At 47.7% G+C, this 13,999-nt stretch overlaps 1 protein-coding gene across 4 annotated transcripts; it reads right to left on the bottom strand.

Moving 5' to 3' along the window:
- On the bottom strand, positions 1-6,730 carry LOC120457848. Of its 4 annotated transcripts, XM_044006859.1 has the most exons (4): positions 6,572-6,730; positions 316-6,519; positions 155-257; positions 9-110 (listed from the first exon to the last, which is right to left on the bottom strand). In XM_044006859.1, exons 2-3 carry the CDS (start codon positions 5,983-5,985, stop codon positions 249-251), a joined length of 5,679 nt encoding a protein of 1,892 aa, XP_043862794.1. In that variant the 5' UTR covers positions 5,986-6,519; positions 6,572-6,730; the 3' UTR covers positions 9-110; positions 155-248. The 4 variants fall into 4 exon arrangements, with proteins under 4 accessions (XP_043862792.1, XP_043862794.1, XP_043862791.1 ...); XM_044006857.1 differs by having other exon boundaries at positions 1-102; positions 155-6,519; XM_044006856.1 differs by having other exon boundaries at positions 155-6,519.
- Positions 6,731-13,999: the final 7,269 nt, after the last annotated feature.

Consider the following 13,999-nt stretch of genomic DNA (forward strand, 5'->3'; position numbering starts at 1 on the left):
CTGTCGTCGTTCGTCACATGGAGTTGCCTTAAACGGCTACCCCACGCATTGGTTCCCGAAAGAAAGGGCAGACTAATCCGTGGTAGTAGAACACGTTTTATTCTGGAAGACTTCAATGTTTCACAATTGCAACTAACTTAACTTATTAGCTCACCGCAGTGTGTCCTCCAACTCTTAAACGACAATGAAAGCTTAATTTTCCGGCAATTTACAATGGCGAAAAACAATGTGCCCAGACACATATGGGCTTACAAATCCTTCCTCATTCGGACTTCTTAAAAATACTAACTAGCCTATCGATAACAATATTCGATCCGCGACATCCCCGACCCCGTGAAGAACCGCTTCACTCAAATCCAAAACTGCAAGTTTAGAGACGGGTCGCATCATTGTCCTAGATAGGCCGTTGTCGTTCACGCGCACCTTAGCGCGTCTGACGACTCCATCAGCTCCGCTGTAGATCTCCTCCACGATGCCCTTGCGCCACTCTCGTCGGGCCAAGGCAGGATCGCAGACGAAGACCATATCACCCTGGTGGATGGGCTCCGTTCGGCGGCACCACTTCTCGCGGCGCACAAGCGTAGGCAGGTACTCCATGACCCACCTCCTCCAGAAACGGTCTCGTAGCAGGCGAGCAATCCTCCACTGCTTCCTCGTAGAACCCTCCTTGGGCAGCTCCGCATCCAATCCAGGCGTATCCGGCAGATTGGCTACTCCCTTGAGTAGATCGTTTGGCGTCAACGGCGCCTCCTGGTCCGCATCCACAGGCAAGTGGGTGAGCGGACGCGAGTTTACAATATTCTCCGCCTCAATCAGGAAACTCTCCAATACATGGTCCCTCGGCGCAACTTCCTTCAGGGTATGACGCAGTACTCTCTTGACGCACTGCACCATGCGCTCCCAAACTCCGCCCTCAGACGGGTTCGCTGGACAATTAAAAACCCATTCAATGCTTCTGCTTGACAACTCACTCTGAAGCTTCTCCATCTCGAATACGTCACCGAAGCGCCTGGCTTCCCTGTCAGCTCCCACGAAGTTCTTGCCGTTATCGCTGCGCAGTCTATATACTGGCCCTCTACGGCAGACGAAGTTCCTGATTGCAATTATGCAGGAATCCGTCGACAGGTCATGCGCCAGCTCCAGGTGAATCGCCCTTGTCGTCAAACACGTAAACAAGGCGACCCAACGCTTTTCCTTGTGACGGGACACAGTCACCAGCAGTGGCCCAAAGTAGTCCAGTCCTGTGTATTTGAATGGCCATCCACCCGCATCCAGTCTGTCTTCCGGATGGGGTCCCATTATCGGCGGCATCGGCCGCGCTCGCTGCAACTTGCACTCGTTGCACGATGAGATGACTCTCCGCATCATACGCCTCATCTTTGTGACCCAGAACTTTGTCCGGATCTCCGCAATCGTAGCATCCACATTTTGATGCTTCATCCTGGCGTGGAAGTCCCTCACAATCAGGTCTGTCAGACTGTGCCTGTGTGACAGTAATACGGGCCTCCTCGCACTGTACGGGATGCACAGTGCGGCATCAATTCTGCCGTAAGCTCGCAGAATCCCGTCCTCGTCTAGGTAGGGCACCAACCCTCGAATGTCGCTCGATCTAGCGACGTCCTGTCCAGTTTCCGCCGACCTCATCTCGTCGGGGAACGACTCCAATTGTGCCTGTCTGACCAACAGGTTCTCCGCGGCCTTGCATTCTGCTGCAGTAAGGCCGTATTCCTCGAGTTCGTTTCGCTGTTTGCGGCACCATCGCGCAAACCGTAGGACCCAGGCTGTGGTCCTCACCAGGCGACTGAAGCTCGAGAATCTCTGAAACGGAATAACAAAATCGTCTGCCGCAACTAATGCAAACTCACAGGGCATCTCTTCTTCATCAGGGGCATCTGGAACACGCTCAGTTCCTTCCTCAGGCCCCGGCCAGCTGGCTCCTGGCTGCCTCAAAAATGCAGGTCCTCTTAGCCACCTTGATTCCTGGCTAAGGTCGACTCCTTTCTGCGACCGCGTCGCATCATCAGCCGCATTGTCGGCTGTAGGCACCCATCTCCATTGGGAAACCTTCGACGACTCCAAAATCTCCGCCACTCGGTTGCCAACAAACTGCTTATACCGGCGGTGGGTGCTGCCGATCCATCTCAGCACCGTCTTAGAGTCCGTCCATAACACCAGGTCCGTGATGACCACACTGTGCTCCTCCTTGACAGTGTTCATCAGCCTGGTTCCAAGAACTGCTGCCTGCAGCTCCAGCCGTGGGATCGTCATCGTTCTCATGGGGGCACACTTCGTCTTCGCACTCACGAAGCTCACCTGCACGTCGTCGTCCTCATATGTGACCCTCCAATAGGCCACCGCCGCGAATGCTGCCTGACTAGCATCCACGAAGACGTGCAACTCTACGGCCCGGACTGCTCCACGCCCAAAATAATGGCGCGGACATCGGAACTGTCCCACGGTGTCCATCTTTTTGCGCCAAATCGCAAAGGCTTTGCTTAACTCCTCCGGTAGTGGTTCGTCCCACTGGATCTTCTGCCTCCAAATCTCTCGCAGCAGCAGCTTCGCTGTAACCATGAGGCAGCACAGGAATCCCAGGGGATCGAACGTTGACATCACCAGGCTCAAATATTCCCTCTTCGTAGGGACTCGATCTCCACTCAGGACGCTGCTTGGCACTCGATGATACTCCACGTTGAATCTGAAGTCATCTGTTGCTACTTGCCAACGCATTCCGAGGATCTTCTCTTCAGCCTCACCCCATCCGACGCTCTTGACTCGACCAGGTCCTAAAGCCGTCTCCACGGTGGGTGAGCTGGATGAAAACTTGCATAATTCGAATCCAGCATCCTTGTGTATCTCCTTCACTCGGGTAGATACGCTGATAGCCTCGCTCTCTGTAGCGAAACTGTCCACGTAGTCATCGACATAATGGTAGTCGGTGATGGCCTTGACCGCTCTCGGATCCGAATCCCGATACTTCAGGGCATTCATAGTCTTCACGTAATGCGCAGCGCTCGGCGAGCAGGCTGCTCCAAACGTCATTACGTTCATCTCGTAGACATCCGGATCTCTCTCGTCGTCGCCATCTCTCCAGAGGAATCGTTGGGAACATCTATCCTCGGGTCGGATCAGCACTTGGTGGAACATCTCCTTGATGTCACCGCAGACTCCGACGGCTCCCTCTCTGAAATGAAAGAGCACAGCCGGCAAAGGCTTATAGTGCTGAGGCCCTTTGTCCAGCTCCGAATTTAGCGAGGTTCCTCCAACTTTGGCTGCAGCATCAAACACAAGCCGTACCTTGCCGGGCTTGTTTGGGTTTTCGACACCAAAATGTGGCAAATACCATAGGCGATCGCTCCTTACCGCGACCTCCTCCGGCTGCAGCCTCCTCGCGTATCCTTTAGATACGTAATCCTTTATAATCCGATCGTATTCCTGCGCCAACGGCTTGTTGCGCTTCATCTTCTTCTCGACGTTGACCAGCCTCCTGTACGCCATCTCATAGCTCTGTGGCAGCACAACGTGGTCGTCCTTCCAGAGTAATCCCGTCTGGTAGCGACGCCCCACTTTCACCGTGGTGTCTTCGAGTATCCTTTGGGCCCGAACATCGTCGCTGGCTGCGACCGGCGGCGCGTGCTTCACTCCAAAGTTCTCCATGTCGAAGTAGTCCTCCACCATCTTTTCCATCGCGTCATCCACTGACACGGCAAGTAGGCAGGACCTCGGTGACGGCGTGGTCGGTTGCCCACTTACAGGCCCAAACACAACCCAGCCCAGCTCGGTTGCGGCCGCATACGGTCCCTCTCGAGCGAACCGCCTCGTCCTAAATGGCAACCCCAGATGTCCGTGATCCAGGCCGATGAGCAGCTTCGGCGCCACGTTGCTGTAAGGCTTCATCGGCAGACGCGCATCCCTGTGCACGCCCTGGACATCTCGTCGGCTCAATGTCTGCATCGGCAAACTCAAATTCGAAACGGCATAAACGTTTTTCAATACATGGCGAGTGGGCTTTCCAACTCCACTTATCTTCAGACTCACCACGTTGGTAGGCTCTCTGGTTGCCTTACCTCCAAACCATTGGATATTTAGCTGCCGACGCTCTCCTTGCACTCCAAGATCCTTTCGTAGCTCGTCATCGATCATCGTGACGGAGGAACCCTCATCTAGGAGCGCATACGTATCCACCTCTCGCCCCGCTCCGTACAGCGTAACCGGCAGTATACGGAACAGTAGACGGCCTCCTTCGGCGTCAACGCAGCTCAAATTCCTCTGCATGGGCGTTCCCGCTTCACGCGGAGCTCCTCTCTCCAGGCTGTTGCTGGGAGCGGCTGGCTGCCGGTTCCTCTCCTGGTCCCTGGCCGGGCTGCGTCTGGAAACTGCTGGCTGCTGGTTCCTCTCCTGGTCCCTGGCTGGGCTGCGTCTGGAAACTGCTGGCTGCTGGTTCCCTTCGTGGCGTCTGAAGCCACCTTGCTGCAGCGGCCTTCGCTCCTCGTCCGCACCATGTAGCAGACGGTGATGCTCCCTTCGGCATCCATTAATCTGGCACTCACCTTGCGTATAGCAGGATCTAGCCGTGTGCCCGCTTCGCAGGCATTTGAAGCAGAGCCGATGCCTCTTCACATTGCTCCACCTTTCCTGTGGCGAGGCTCCAATAAATTCTCTGCAGTTTAATATTCCATGCTGTCCTCCACAGATGGGACAACCTCCATGCCGATCATTCTGTTGATCGCATTCATTATGGTTGACGCTTGCATGTAGAAGTCGACGCCTCGGCTCCTTTCCCTCGACGTCCAAAACCGTGCACACCACGTTTGCGTACTCCTGTAGCCACGCGCTGAAGTGGACTACAGTGGGAAAGGGCGCAATCGTTGCAGCATGCCTGGCCCAGTCCACTCGCTTGCTCATTGGCAGCTTGGCCACAAGCTCCTCCATGAGGGTTGGGTTCCCCAGGTGCTGCTCCGCCTTCGCTGACTGCAAGAAAGCCGCGAGGTTACTCACTCGGGTTGCGAAGGGAATGATCTTCGCCAAATTGTGCTCCGAAATTGGCTGCACCTCTCGCACGTTGTTGAGCTGGCTGCGTATAAGCTGCTCCGGTCGTCCGAACCTAAAGCCCAGCTGCTCCATCACGGCGCTGACATTTCCTGGATGAATCAATAGCGCCTTCACTGCCTCGCGCGCTTCATTCTTCAGCGCCTTCAACAACCTCTGGTTGTTCTCCAGGTCCGTGCAGTTGTACGCTCGGGTCGTCTCCACGAACGCACAGCTGAAGATCGGCCACTCCTCTGGCTGCCCTCCAAATATAGGCAAGTCCGGAAGCTTCCTTGGCCCATATGCTCCCTGGATTCCACTCGGCGTCGTCGCGGCGTAGGATCCGACAAGTGCTGTTGTCGCATTGTGGATGCTCACGCTCGGTAGCACGAGTCCATGCGCTGGCTGCGCAATGCCTGTTGCACACAGCGGCTCCACAAAATAGTTGCTAGTAGTTAGCAATGGCGGTCCACTCGAAGATGGCGGCAGCGTGCATGCCGCACCGCTCGCACCGTCACCGTTGTATGGCACCGACCCGACCCCGTTATGTAAGGCCTCTCCGTTAGATGTGGGTATTGGCTGGTCGCTCCAAAATGGCGGCCGCCCCGACGCTCCACTGTTGGCGCCAACTGCGATTGGCGCGCAATTGGCGGTGCTCACACTTTCCAGGGATCTAGCCTTCTCCAGCTCCCTCTCCAACGCTGCGATCCTCTCCATGAGTTCCAACGCGAGGGGCTGGTTCACTTCCAGTACTGAACTCGCAGCTGTGACAGCAGTACTTCTAGGTTGGGAGGCTACTGTAGTCACCGTAGTGGCCGGGCAAGGAATCGACGCCGCCGTGATGTTCACCCGCGTCCGAGTTTCTGCTCCACTACTGGCTGGCTGCTGACTCACTGTTGTTATAGGGGTGGCTTCTCCTCTGTTCAGCCGGGCACTCTTCCTGGGGGAATGCTGCATCTTTCCCAGCTCCAAAATGGCGGCGCCTCTGCGCGTCCAATATGGCGGCGCCTCTGCGCGTCCAAAATGGCGGCGCCTCTACGCGTCCAAAATGGCGTCTCTGACGCCTCGTGCCGCTGGCTGCGGCCACGGATGCTTGGCGCTCTTTTGCGCCTTCTGACCGCTGGCTGCGGTCTCCACAAATGACGCTTCTTGCGTCTCCTTGTCGCTGGCTGCGACCCGTTCGCATCGGCGTTCGACGCTGGCTGCGTCCCTCTATGTCGTTGGCTGCGACTCCTCTGCCGGTACGTAGCGCTGGCTGCGCTCACACAAATCCTCCTTGCTGGCCGTCTAAACCGTCACTCCAGCTCCGGCAACTCTCTAGCTGGCCGTCTAAACCGTCTTTCCAGCGCAAGTTGCCCCTGCAGTCGCCCTAGGATTGCGAATAAAAGGCTGTCGTCGTTCGTCACATGGAGTTGCCTTAAACGGCTACCCCACGCATTGGTTCCCGAAAGAAAGGGCAGACTAATCCGTGGTAGTAGAACACGTTTTATTCTGGAAGACTTCAATGTTTCACAATTGCAACTAACTTAACTTATTAGCTCACCGCAGTGTGTCCTCCAACTCTTAAACGACAATGAAAGCTTAATTTTCCGGCAATTTACAATGGCGAAAAACAATGTGCCCAGACACATATGGGCTTACAAATCCTTCCTCATTCGGACTTCTTAAAAATACTAACTAGCCTATCGATAACAATATTCGATCCGCGACAAAACCTTTGTAGATCAAATCTTCCAAAAGATTATTTATACATCTCTGAAAAGTAGCTGGAGCATTCTTTAGGCCAAAAGGCATACGTGTATATTCGTAATGCCCATGCTTTGTTAAAAAAACAGTTTTTGCAATAAATTTTTTTGGTCCATCTGGATTTGGTGAAAGCCCTTAGCTAGATCAATGGTGGTAAGATATTGGCATCTACCCAATTTATGCAATATCTCATACATTCGAGGAATGTCATTAACAGTTATCTCGTTCAGATTCCTGTAATCAACTGCCAACCTACATTTTTGTTTCCCAGAGGTGTCTGCCTTCTTGGGGACCACCCAAATAGGAGAACAATAAGGGTACTTCGATTTGCGAACGATCCCTTGTTCTATCATTTCTTTTATTTTTTTGTTGACTTCTTGGTCAACACTTTGGGGGTACTTATAGGGTTTACGGTAAACTGGATCCTCATGCTGAGTCTGAATGACATGTTTAATAGTACTGGTGAAGGTCAAATTTTCGCATTCCTTGTGCTGAATGTCTCTATATTCGTATAGAACTTTTGTAATATATCGAATAAGCACTGTATCAAATCACAACATTGGGAACAATCACATTGTAGCACTTTTGCAACAATGTTTATTTAAGACTTTTCAGTTCCCAGGCATATCTTGAGTGCTCAGCAATCTGACCACACAAGAATGCTATTCAGACCAGAAGTGCAGAGTCGGCATAATTAGCATGCGCGACTGCTCGATCTTTATGTGCACATGACTCTCTTAGACAGCGGCGCTCTCGCTGCCAAAGTTAAGTACATAAGAGCAAAGCAACGTCTCTACCGACGGCCTCTCTGCCGGCGCAGATGGATTGCATTTGGCTAGCTTGGACTCTTCAAGACCAAGTACAAGCAGTCGTCAAAGAGTCTTCAACATGTCTTAATTGAATCTTAATCAGTCTTAACAGAAGTTACAAATATACTGGATATCCAACTGAATATCTCTTTTAATAAAAGTTATATTAAAAACATAAAAACATGGTCACATGGCCAACAACAAAAAAAAAGGAAATATATAAAAGTTAAAATGCGAACAGTGACCATTGAAAAAAAATTGTGACATTAAATGCTATCAAAGTGTTAAATACACGGCAAATATTTTGAAAATAAAAATACAAAAACAAACTTGTGCGATGACCATACCAGAAGAAATATAACACCATAATTGATCAAACCCGGACGACAACAGCAGCAGCAAACTGGAGGAGTCTGCTCCTATCGAGCAAAGGGACGCACTAGATGCACTAGAGGTGTGTCCAAACGATGGACCACGCCCACTCACATTAGCTGAGTATAGGGCAAGAAGACAACCAAAACCGAAAATAAAGAAGAAAATAAGCGGCAAAAGGATCAAGCTGCTTCAACAAAGGAGGTTAATAAAGGACCTTATAAAGACGGCAACTACGGAGGAAGAAAAAACCAAACAAAACAAAAATCTGGAAGCGATTGAAGCCAAATTGTGCAGTGGTGCGCAATAACGCAGTTGAGGCTGTATTTAATACCAATGCCCCAATCTGCCTTAATATAAAGAATAAATACCTCAAGCCGATGCGTGAAAACGCTGCTTGAAAAATACTAATCTCTGTTAGGCTTTTACTAAAAACATGTGTACGGTATTGAATTATATAGAGCAAAACATTGTAAACCGTACACATGCCCTCTAACTAACTTTTTCTTGGACAGGCACACGTGTAGAAAGAAATAATAGCAATATACAATTTCTAAACAAAATTAAATAAAAAAAAATAATCGTTCAATTAACAACTATGGGTTGGTTCGGATCTGACGATAGTCAGACCACAGACAACACGGCTAATGTCGTGAACAACGTCAAAATAGTGGATCAGACAGAAGATATTCAAGCACTGTGGGTTTTACTCCTAATTTTGACAATTACCAGTGTGGCCCGGTTCATTCTGACGGTGTACATAAAGCATAATAAAATATTGAAAAGAAGATATATGAGTAGGGCGAACAATCTAGACAGGGTTTTGACAAAAAAAATAAGCTATAAAAAAAAAATATATATTTTATAAAAAAAAAAAAAAAAATAAAAAAAATCTTAAAAAAAAAAAGAAAAAAATGAGTATATAAATATGTATATACCAACAAGTATGAATATTCAAAATAGTATGGAATGTGTCCAAGTTACGGGGTTTGGACTGTCACCCGCTCTCCGCTCCCTCTTACGCTCTCCCGCTCTTCACCACAGAGTCTCCAAGGAGTCTCCGCTGCGCTTGGGAGAGCCTAACTAATTAGAATAGCCCCCAGTGTAAAAACTAATTTCGCCGAATAAACATACGCCCGGTCGCACCCGCGCAATTGCGAAAAGTCTAGTGTTCGCTTTTCTTCGAGTGTTTCTATTTCAGCATATTTGGAAAATTCCAGGACAGCAGCCCCCTACAACCCATCATTATACCCGTTGCTCGTAGAGTAAAAGGGTATACTAGATTCGTTGAAAAGTATGTAACAGGCAGAAGGAAGCGTTTCCGACCATATAAAGTATATATATTCTTGATCAGGACCAATAGCCGAGTCGATATGACCATGTCCGTCTGTCCGTCTGTCCGTCTGTCCGTCTGTCCGTCTGTCTGTCCGTCCGTATGAACGCTGTGATCTCAGGAACTACAAAAGCTAGAAAGTTGAGATTAAGCATACAGACTCCAGAGACATAGAAGCAGCGCAAGTTTGTCGATTCATGTTGCCACGCCCACTCTAACGCCCACAAACCGCCCAAAACTGCCACGCCCACACTTTTGAAAAATGTTTTGATATTTTTTCATTTTTGTATTAGTCTTCTAAATTTCTATCGATTTGCCAAAAAACTTTCTGCCACGCCCACTATAACGCCCACAAACCGCCCAAAGCTGCTACGCCCACACTTTTGAAAAATGTTTTGATATTTTTTCATTTTTGTATTAGTCTTGTAAATTTCTACCGATCTGCCAAAAAACTTTCTGCCACGCCCACTATAACGCCTACAAACCGCCAAAAACTGTGTTTAAGACTCTCCTTCTCCCTTCCACTAGCTGAGTAACGGGTATCAGATAGTCGGGGAACTCGACTATAGCGTTCTCTCTTGTTTTTTGATCCATTCGAGCCAGATCACCTAGATTTTCAAGTTTGTCCACCAGCAAACAAATTATAAGATAAGTACGAAATTTCTATTCCTTTTAATTGCCGGTCTGCAGCAAGAGGTTCGAAAATCCATTTTCGTTCAATTTGCTGTAAGATTTATTGTCAAATCAAACGGATTTCTCCGACAAAAGGCAATTAAAGAAAAGTACTTAATTATTCTTTCGCGCGCCGCCATATTACTCACCGTTCTCCTTTCACCCTCATTCGTGAAAATTTCTAAGTCCAAATTTCAGAATATATTTAAATATTCATCCAGTCCGAAAAGTGCAAAATTCCAAATGTGAAAAAGTTAAAATAATTTGTGCCAAGTTCAGTGAAAATTTCTAAGTCCAAAGCTCTGCCAAAAGTGGCAAAAATTCTGTTCTCGTTTCACTGTGTCCAACGCAAGCCAAATTCTTTTCGCAACACATTTTTGCTTTAACTCCGCAGTCCACTTAATACAATTTGCTTTGCTATCGAAGAATACAACAACGAAATAAACAACACATACCCTCTGGCCGTTCCAAATAAAATATTATTTAAACATTTACCCGCCAGTTCCATATATATATTACATCAACATATACTACGTCCATATATATTACATATATTACATCAACATATATTACATCAACATATACTACATCCATATACATTGCATATATTACATCTACATATACTACATCCATATATATTACATATATTACTTCAACATATATTATATCCACATATATTACCGACATACATTGCGCATATTATCTGCATTCCTTTTAAACATAAACCACAGTGTAAATTGTTTCCCGTCGGCAAATCCAAAGCACAAATAAAATTTATTCCAAGTGCCGACGCGGAAAAGGCGTTTTGTTTTCCATCAATTTTTTCCGTAAATTTCCAAATTAATTTCCGAGCAATAAATTAAAAGCGGTTTTTTCTCTTTTTATAACAAATAAATTTTTTCAATATTTATTAAATTATTTTTATTTAAATTTTCAAAAAATTTAAAAAAAAACTCAAAGAGAAAAAAATTTTTTTTTTCATCCATAAATAAATAATACGACCGCCAAATACAAGTCGTTCACCCGACAAATATTTTTTCCTGTATTGCTTGGATATTAATTTTTATTTGTTTTAGAAGTACTTACAACGCGGAGAAAAGACTCCAATTCCACATTCCATTTTCTCCGTTTCCAGTTGTAAACAAAAAAATAAAATTTTGTTCGTTCTAATAAACATTTTATTTCACCGTGTTCCACATTCCAAGTGTTCCAACCGTAAATCAGGTGGACCTAATTACCATAAATCACAGGTCATTTATACAATTCGCTGTTCACTCCGAGTCACCTGTCCAATTAGTCGAAACTACGGCGTTTCCACTTCGTAAATTTTACACCACTTTCTCACCCATTACATCCTATACGGTCTTTTCCGCTGTTTTACTTCGTTGACGGCGGCAAGCTTAAATTTATTAAGTGCAGTCTGAGGAATCTGTCTACATTTTCAAAAGTGTGACCGGGCTCCAAAACCGCTTCCCTTCCATTTCGTATTTCTTCGATTATGCCCATCGGGGACGATAAGAAGAAATTGTCCGCGGACAAACCCAGGTCTATTTTTTCACCACAAGGGCCCAAGAGTCCAAGAATCCCAAGCATTTCGGTGAAAACGCCTGCCCAGATTTCCGACGACTGTGCCACTCCATCCAAAGCCACAGTACAGCAAACAGCTAAAAATATGGCTGCTTCCGATCTAGCGCTAGCCAAATTCATTTCGGTTTCTGACCGCTTAAGCGAATTTGAGGCTCAGGTTAACACTCCGGAATCCGCAGCTCCAACCGTCACGATGCTTAGCGTCCGTCGCGACCAAGTACGAACCCTATGGGACAAGGTTGAAAAGGAATTCGACCTCTGCTCAGAGTGCCTTGTGTCAGCAGGCAACATGCCTATTCTCAGGGCTAAATACAGTTATTGCTATTCAGTCTATGAAAGGTGTGTTGCCCAGCTCGTTGATAAAATCGAGCAAAACATAATAGAGAGTTTCGAAAATAAACGATTGTTGGTAAACAGTCAATTGAAAATACTGTTTAATGTGCAGTCGATACCACAGGAATCTGGGGCGGCCTTGAAGGTACTGCAAAGTACTGTTCAAGGTTGCTTGACTGCCTTAGAACTGTCAGGCATCAACACTGAGAACTGGGACTGCCTGCTGGTATATCTGTGTTCATCCAAGCTCCCGAAGATAACTCTCTCCTTATGGGAGCAGTCGCTCCATAAGAAAGCCGACATCCCGACATGGGCAGAGCTGAACACCTTCCTCACAGAACGTCATCGAACCCTAGAGGCCATCGATGATGTGAGACCGTCCGTACCAAGTCAGTCGCACTCCAAAGCGATGAACTCAAGTGGGCCCTCTAGAAAACTAAATTCCTATGAGACGAAAGTGGCTTCAAAATCGAAAAGTTGCGACTTGTGCAACAAGGAAAACCATCCTGTCCGTGTATGTCCGCGTTTTCTCCAAATGTCGGTTGACGACCGGTCAGCCTACATTAAACGGAAGCACTTATGCTTAAACTGCTTTGCAAAGGGACATCAGCTTCGTGAGTGCAAAAGCACGCACAATTGTTTTACTTGCCGTGGCCGGCATCACACGTTGTTGCACCGAAACAACCACTTTTCCAGCAATTCAAGCCCTTCAATATTCAATATTGATCAATATTTCCCATCTGGGCACTAACTTTAAGGCACGCGCCCTGATCGACTCCATATCAGAGGCAACATTCATAACCGAGCGACTGTTCAATCTAATTAGATTGCCGTTCCAGGTGGTTCAAGCTCAAGTCTCAGGCTTAAACCAAACAGTAGCAGCTCAGTCCAAGAAGCTCTGCAGTTTCACCATCCGATCTCCGACTAGGCCCGCGTTGCAGTTGGAGACGACGGCCTATGTCCTCCCTCAACTAGCCGGAAATCTGCCTTCCTACCCGATTCCGAAAAATTTCCTTCGGGATCTTCCCGATTTTCCACTGGCGGATCCAAAATTCTATGAGAGCGCACAAATAGATGTCCTTATCGGAGCCGACATTCTGCCTTCGGTGCTTCTAAGTGGAGCAAAAACCAACATCTGTGGCTCTCTCTTGGGGCAAGAGACCATTTTCGGCACAGATCTCCCACGCGTACGATAATTCACTGGACAAACTACTCACAAAATTTTGGGAGGTGGAGAATATACCAACAAAGTTGGTAAAAGAATCCGATTCCATGTGCGAGAAGAATTTCCTTCAAATGACCACGAGAAACGAGTGCGGCAAATATGTCGTTACTCTGCCTTTTCGCGACCCAGAACATATCGGTTCCGGGCTGGGGCATTCTAGGTCTTTCGCGTTGGCTCAGTTCTTAAGAAATGAGCAGCGTCTAAAAAGAGATGAGGCCTTGAAAGCGAGATACGATTCGGTGATCCAGGAATATCTCGACTTAAAGCACATGCGACAAGTTCTCCCTACCCATGACTGCAACGCCTATTATCTAACACATCACGCCGTCTTAAAACCGGAAAGCGTAACTACTAAACTCCGTGTAGTATTCAATGCCTCCAGCCCTTCATCGAATGGTACCAGTTTAAATGATATCCTTCATGCTGGCTCTGTCTTACAGTCCGACTTAACCATTCAAATTCTGAAGTGGCGCTATTTCCGAGTAGATCCGAAACACAATCCATTCCAGCGAATACTTTTCCGTAACAATAGAGGGGAAATCATAGATTTCGAATTGAAAACAGTAACCTTTGGAGTCAATTGCGCGACTTTCCTGGCCATCCGAGTACTGCAGCAGCTAGCAGCTGACGTAGAACTCAGCCATCCAAAAGCTAGCAATGTCATTCGAAATTTCATGTATGTGAATGATGTTCTAGCCGGAGCGGACTCAACGGAACAAGCTCAGCTCATGGTGGAAGAGCTCCGAGACGCTCTGAATTCCGGCCATTCAGAGCAATCATCTATTAAATACTGATTTTCTCGAGATCGATGCAGAAAGCACTGCCAAAACCCTCGGTATTCGCTGCAAGGCAACCTCCGACGAATTCTTCTTCGTCCCGCCAGAGTTGGCTATT

The sequence above is a fragment of the Drosophila santomea genome, unplaced genomic scaffold (assembly GCF_016746245.2).
Source record: "Drosophila santomea strain STO CAGO 1482 unplaced genomic scaffold, Prin_Dsan_1.1 Segkk84_quiver_pilon_scaf, whole genome shotgun sequence".
Classification (NCBI taxonomy): domain Eukaryota; kingdom Metazoa; phylum Arthropoda; class Insecta; order Diptera; family Drosophilidae; genus Drosophila; species Drosophila santomea.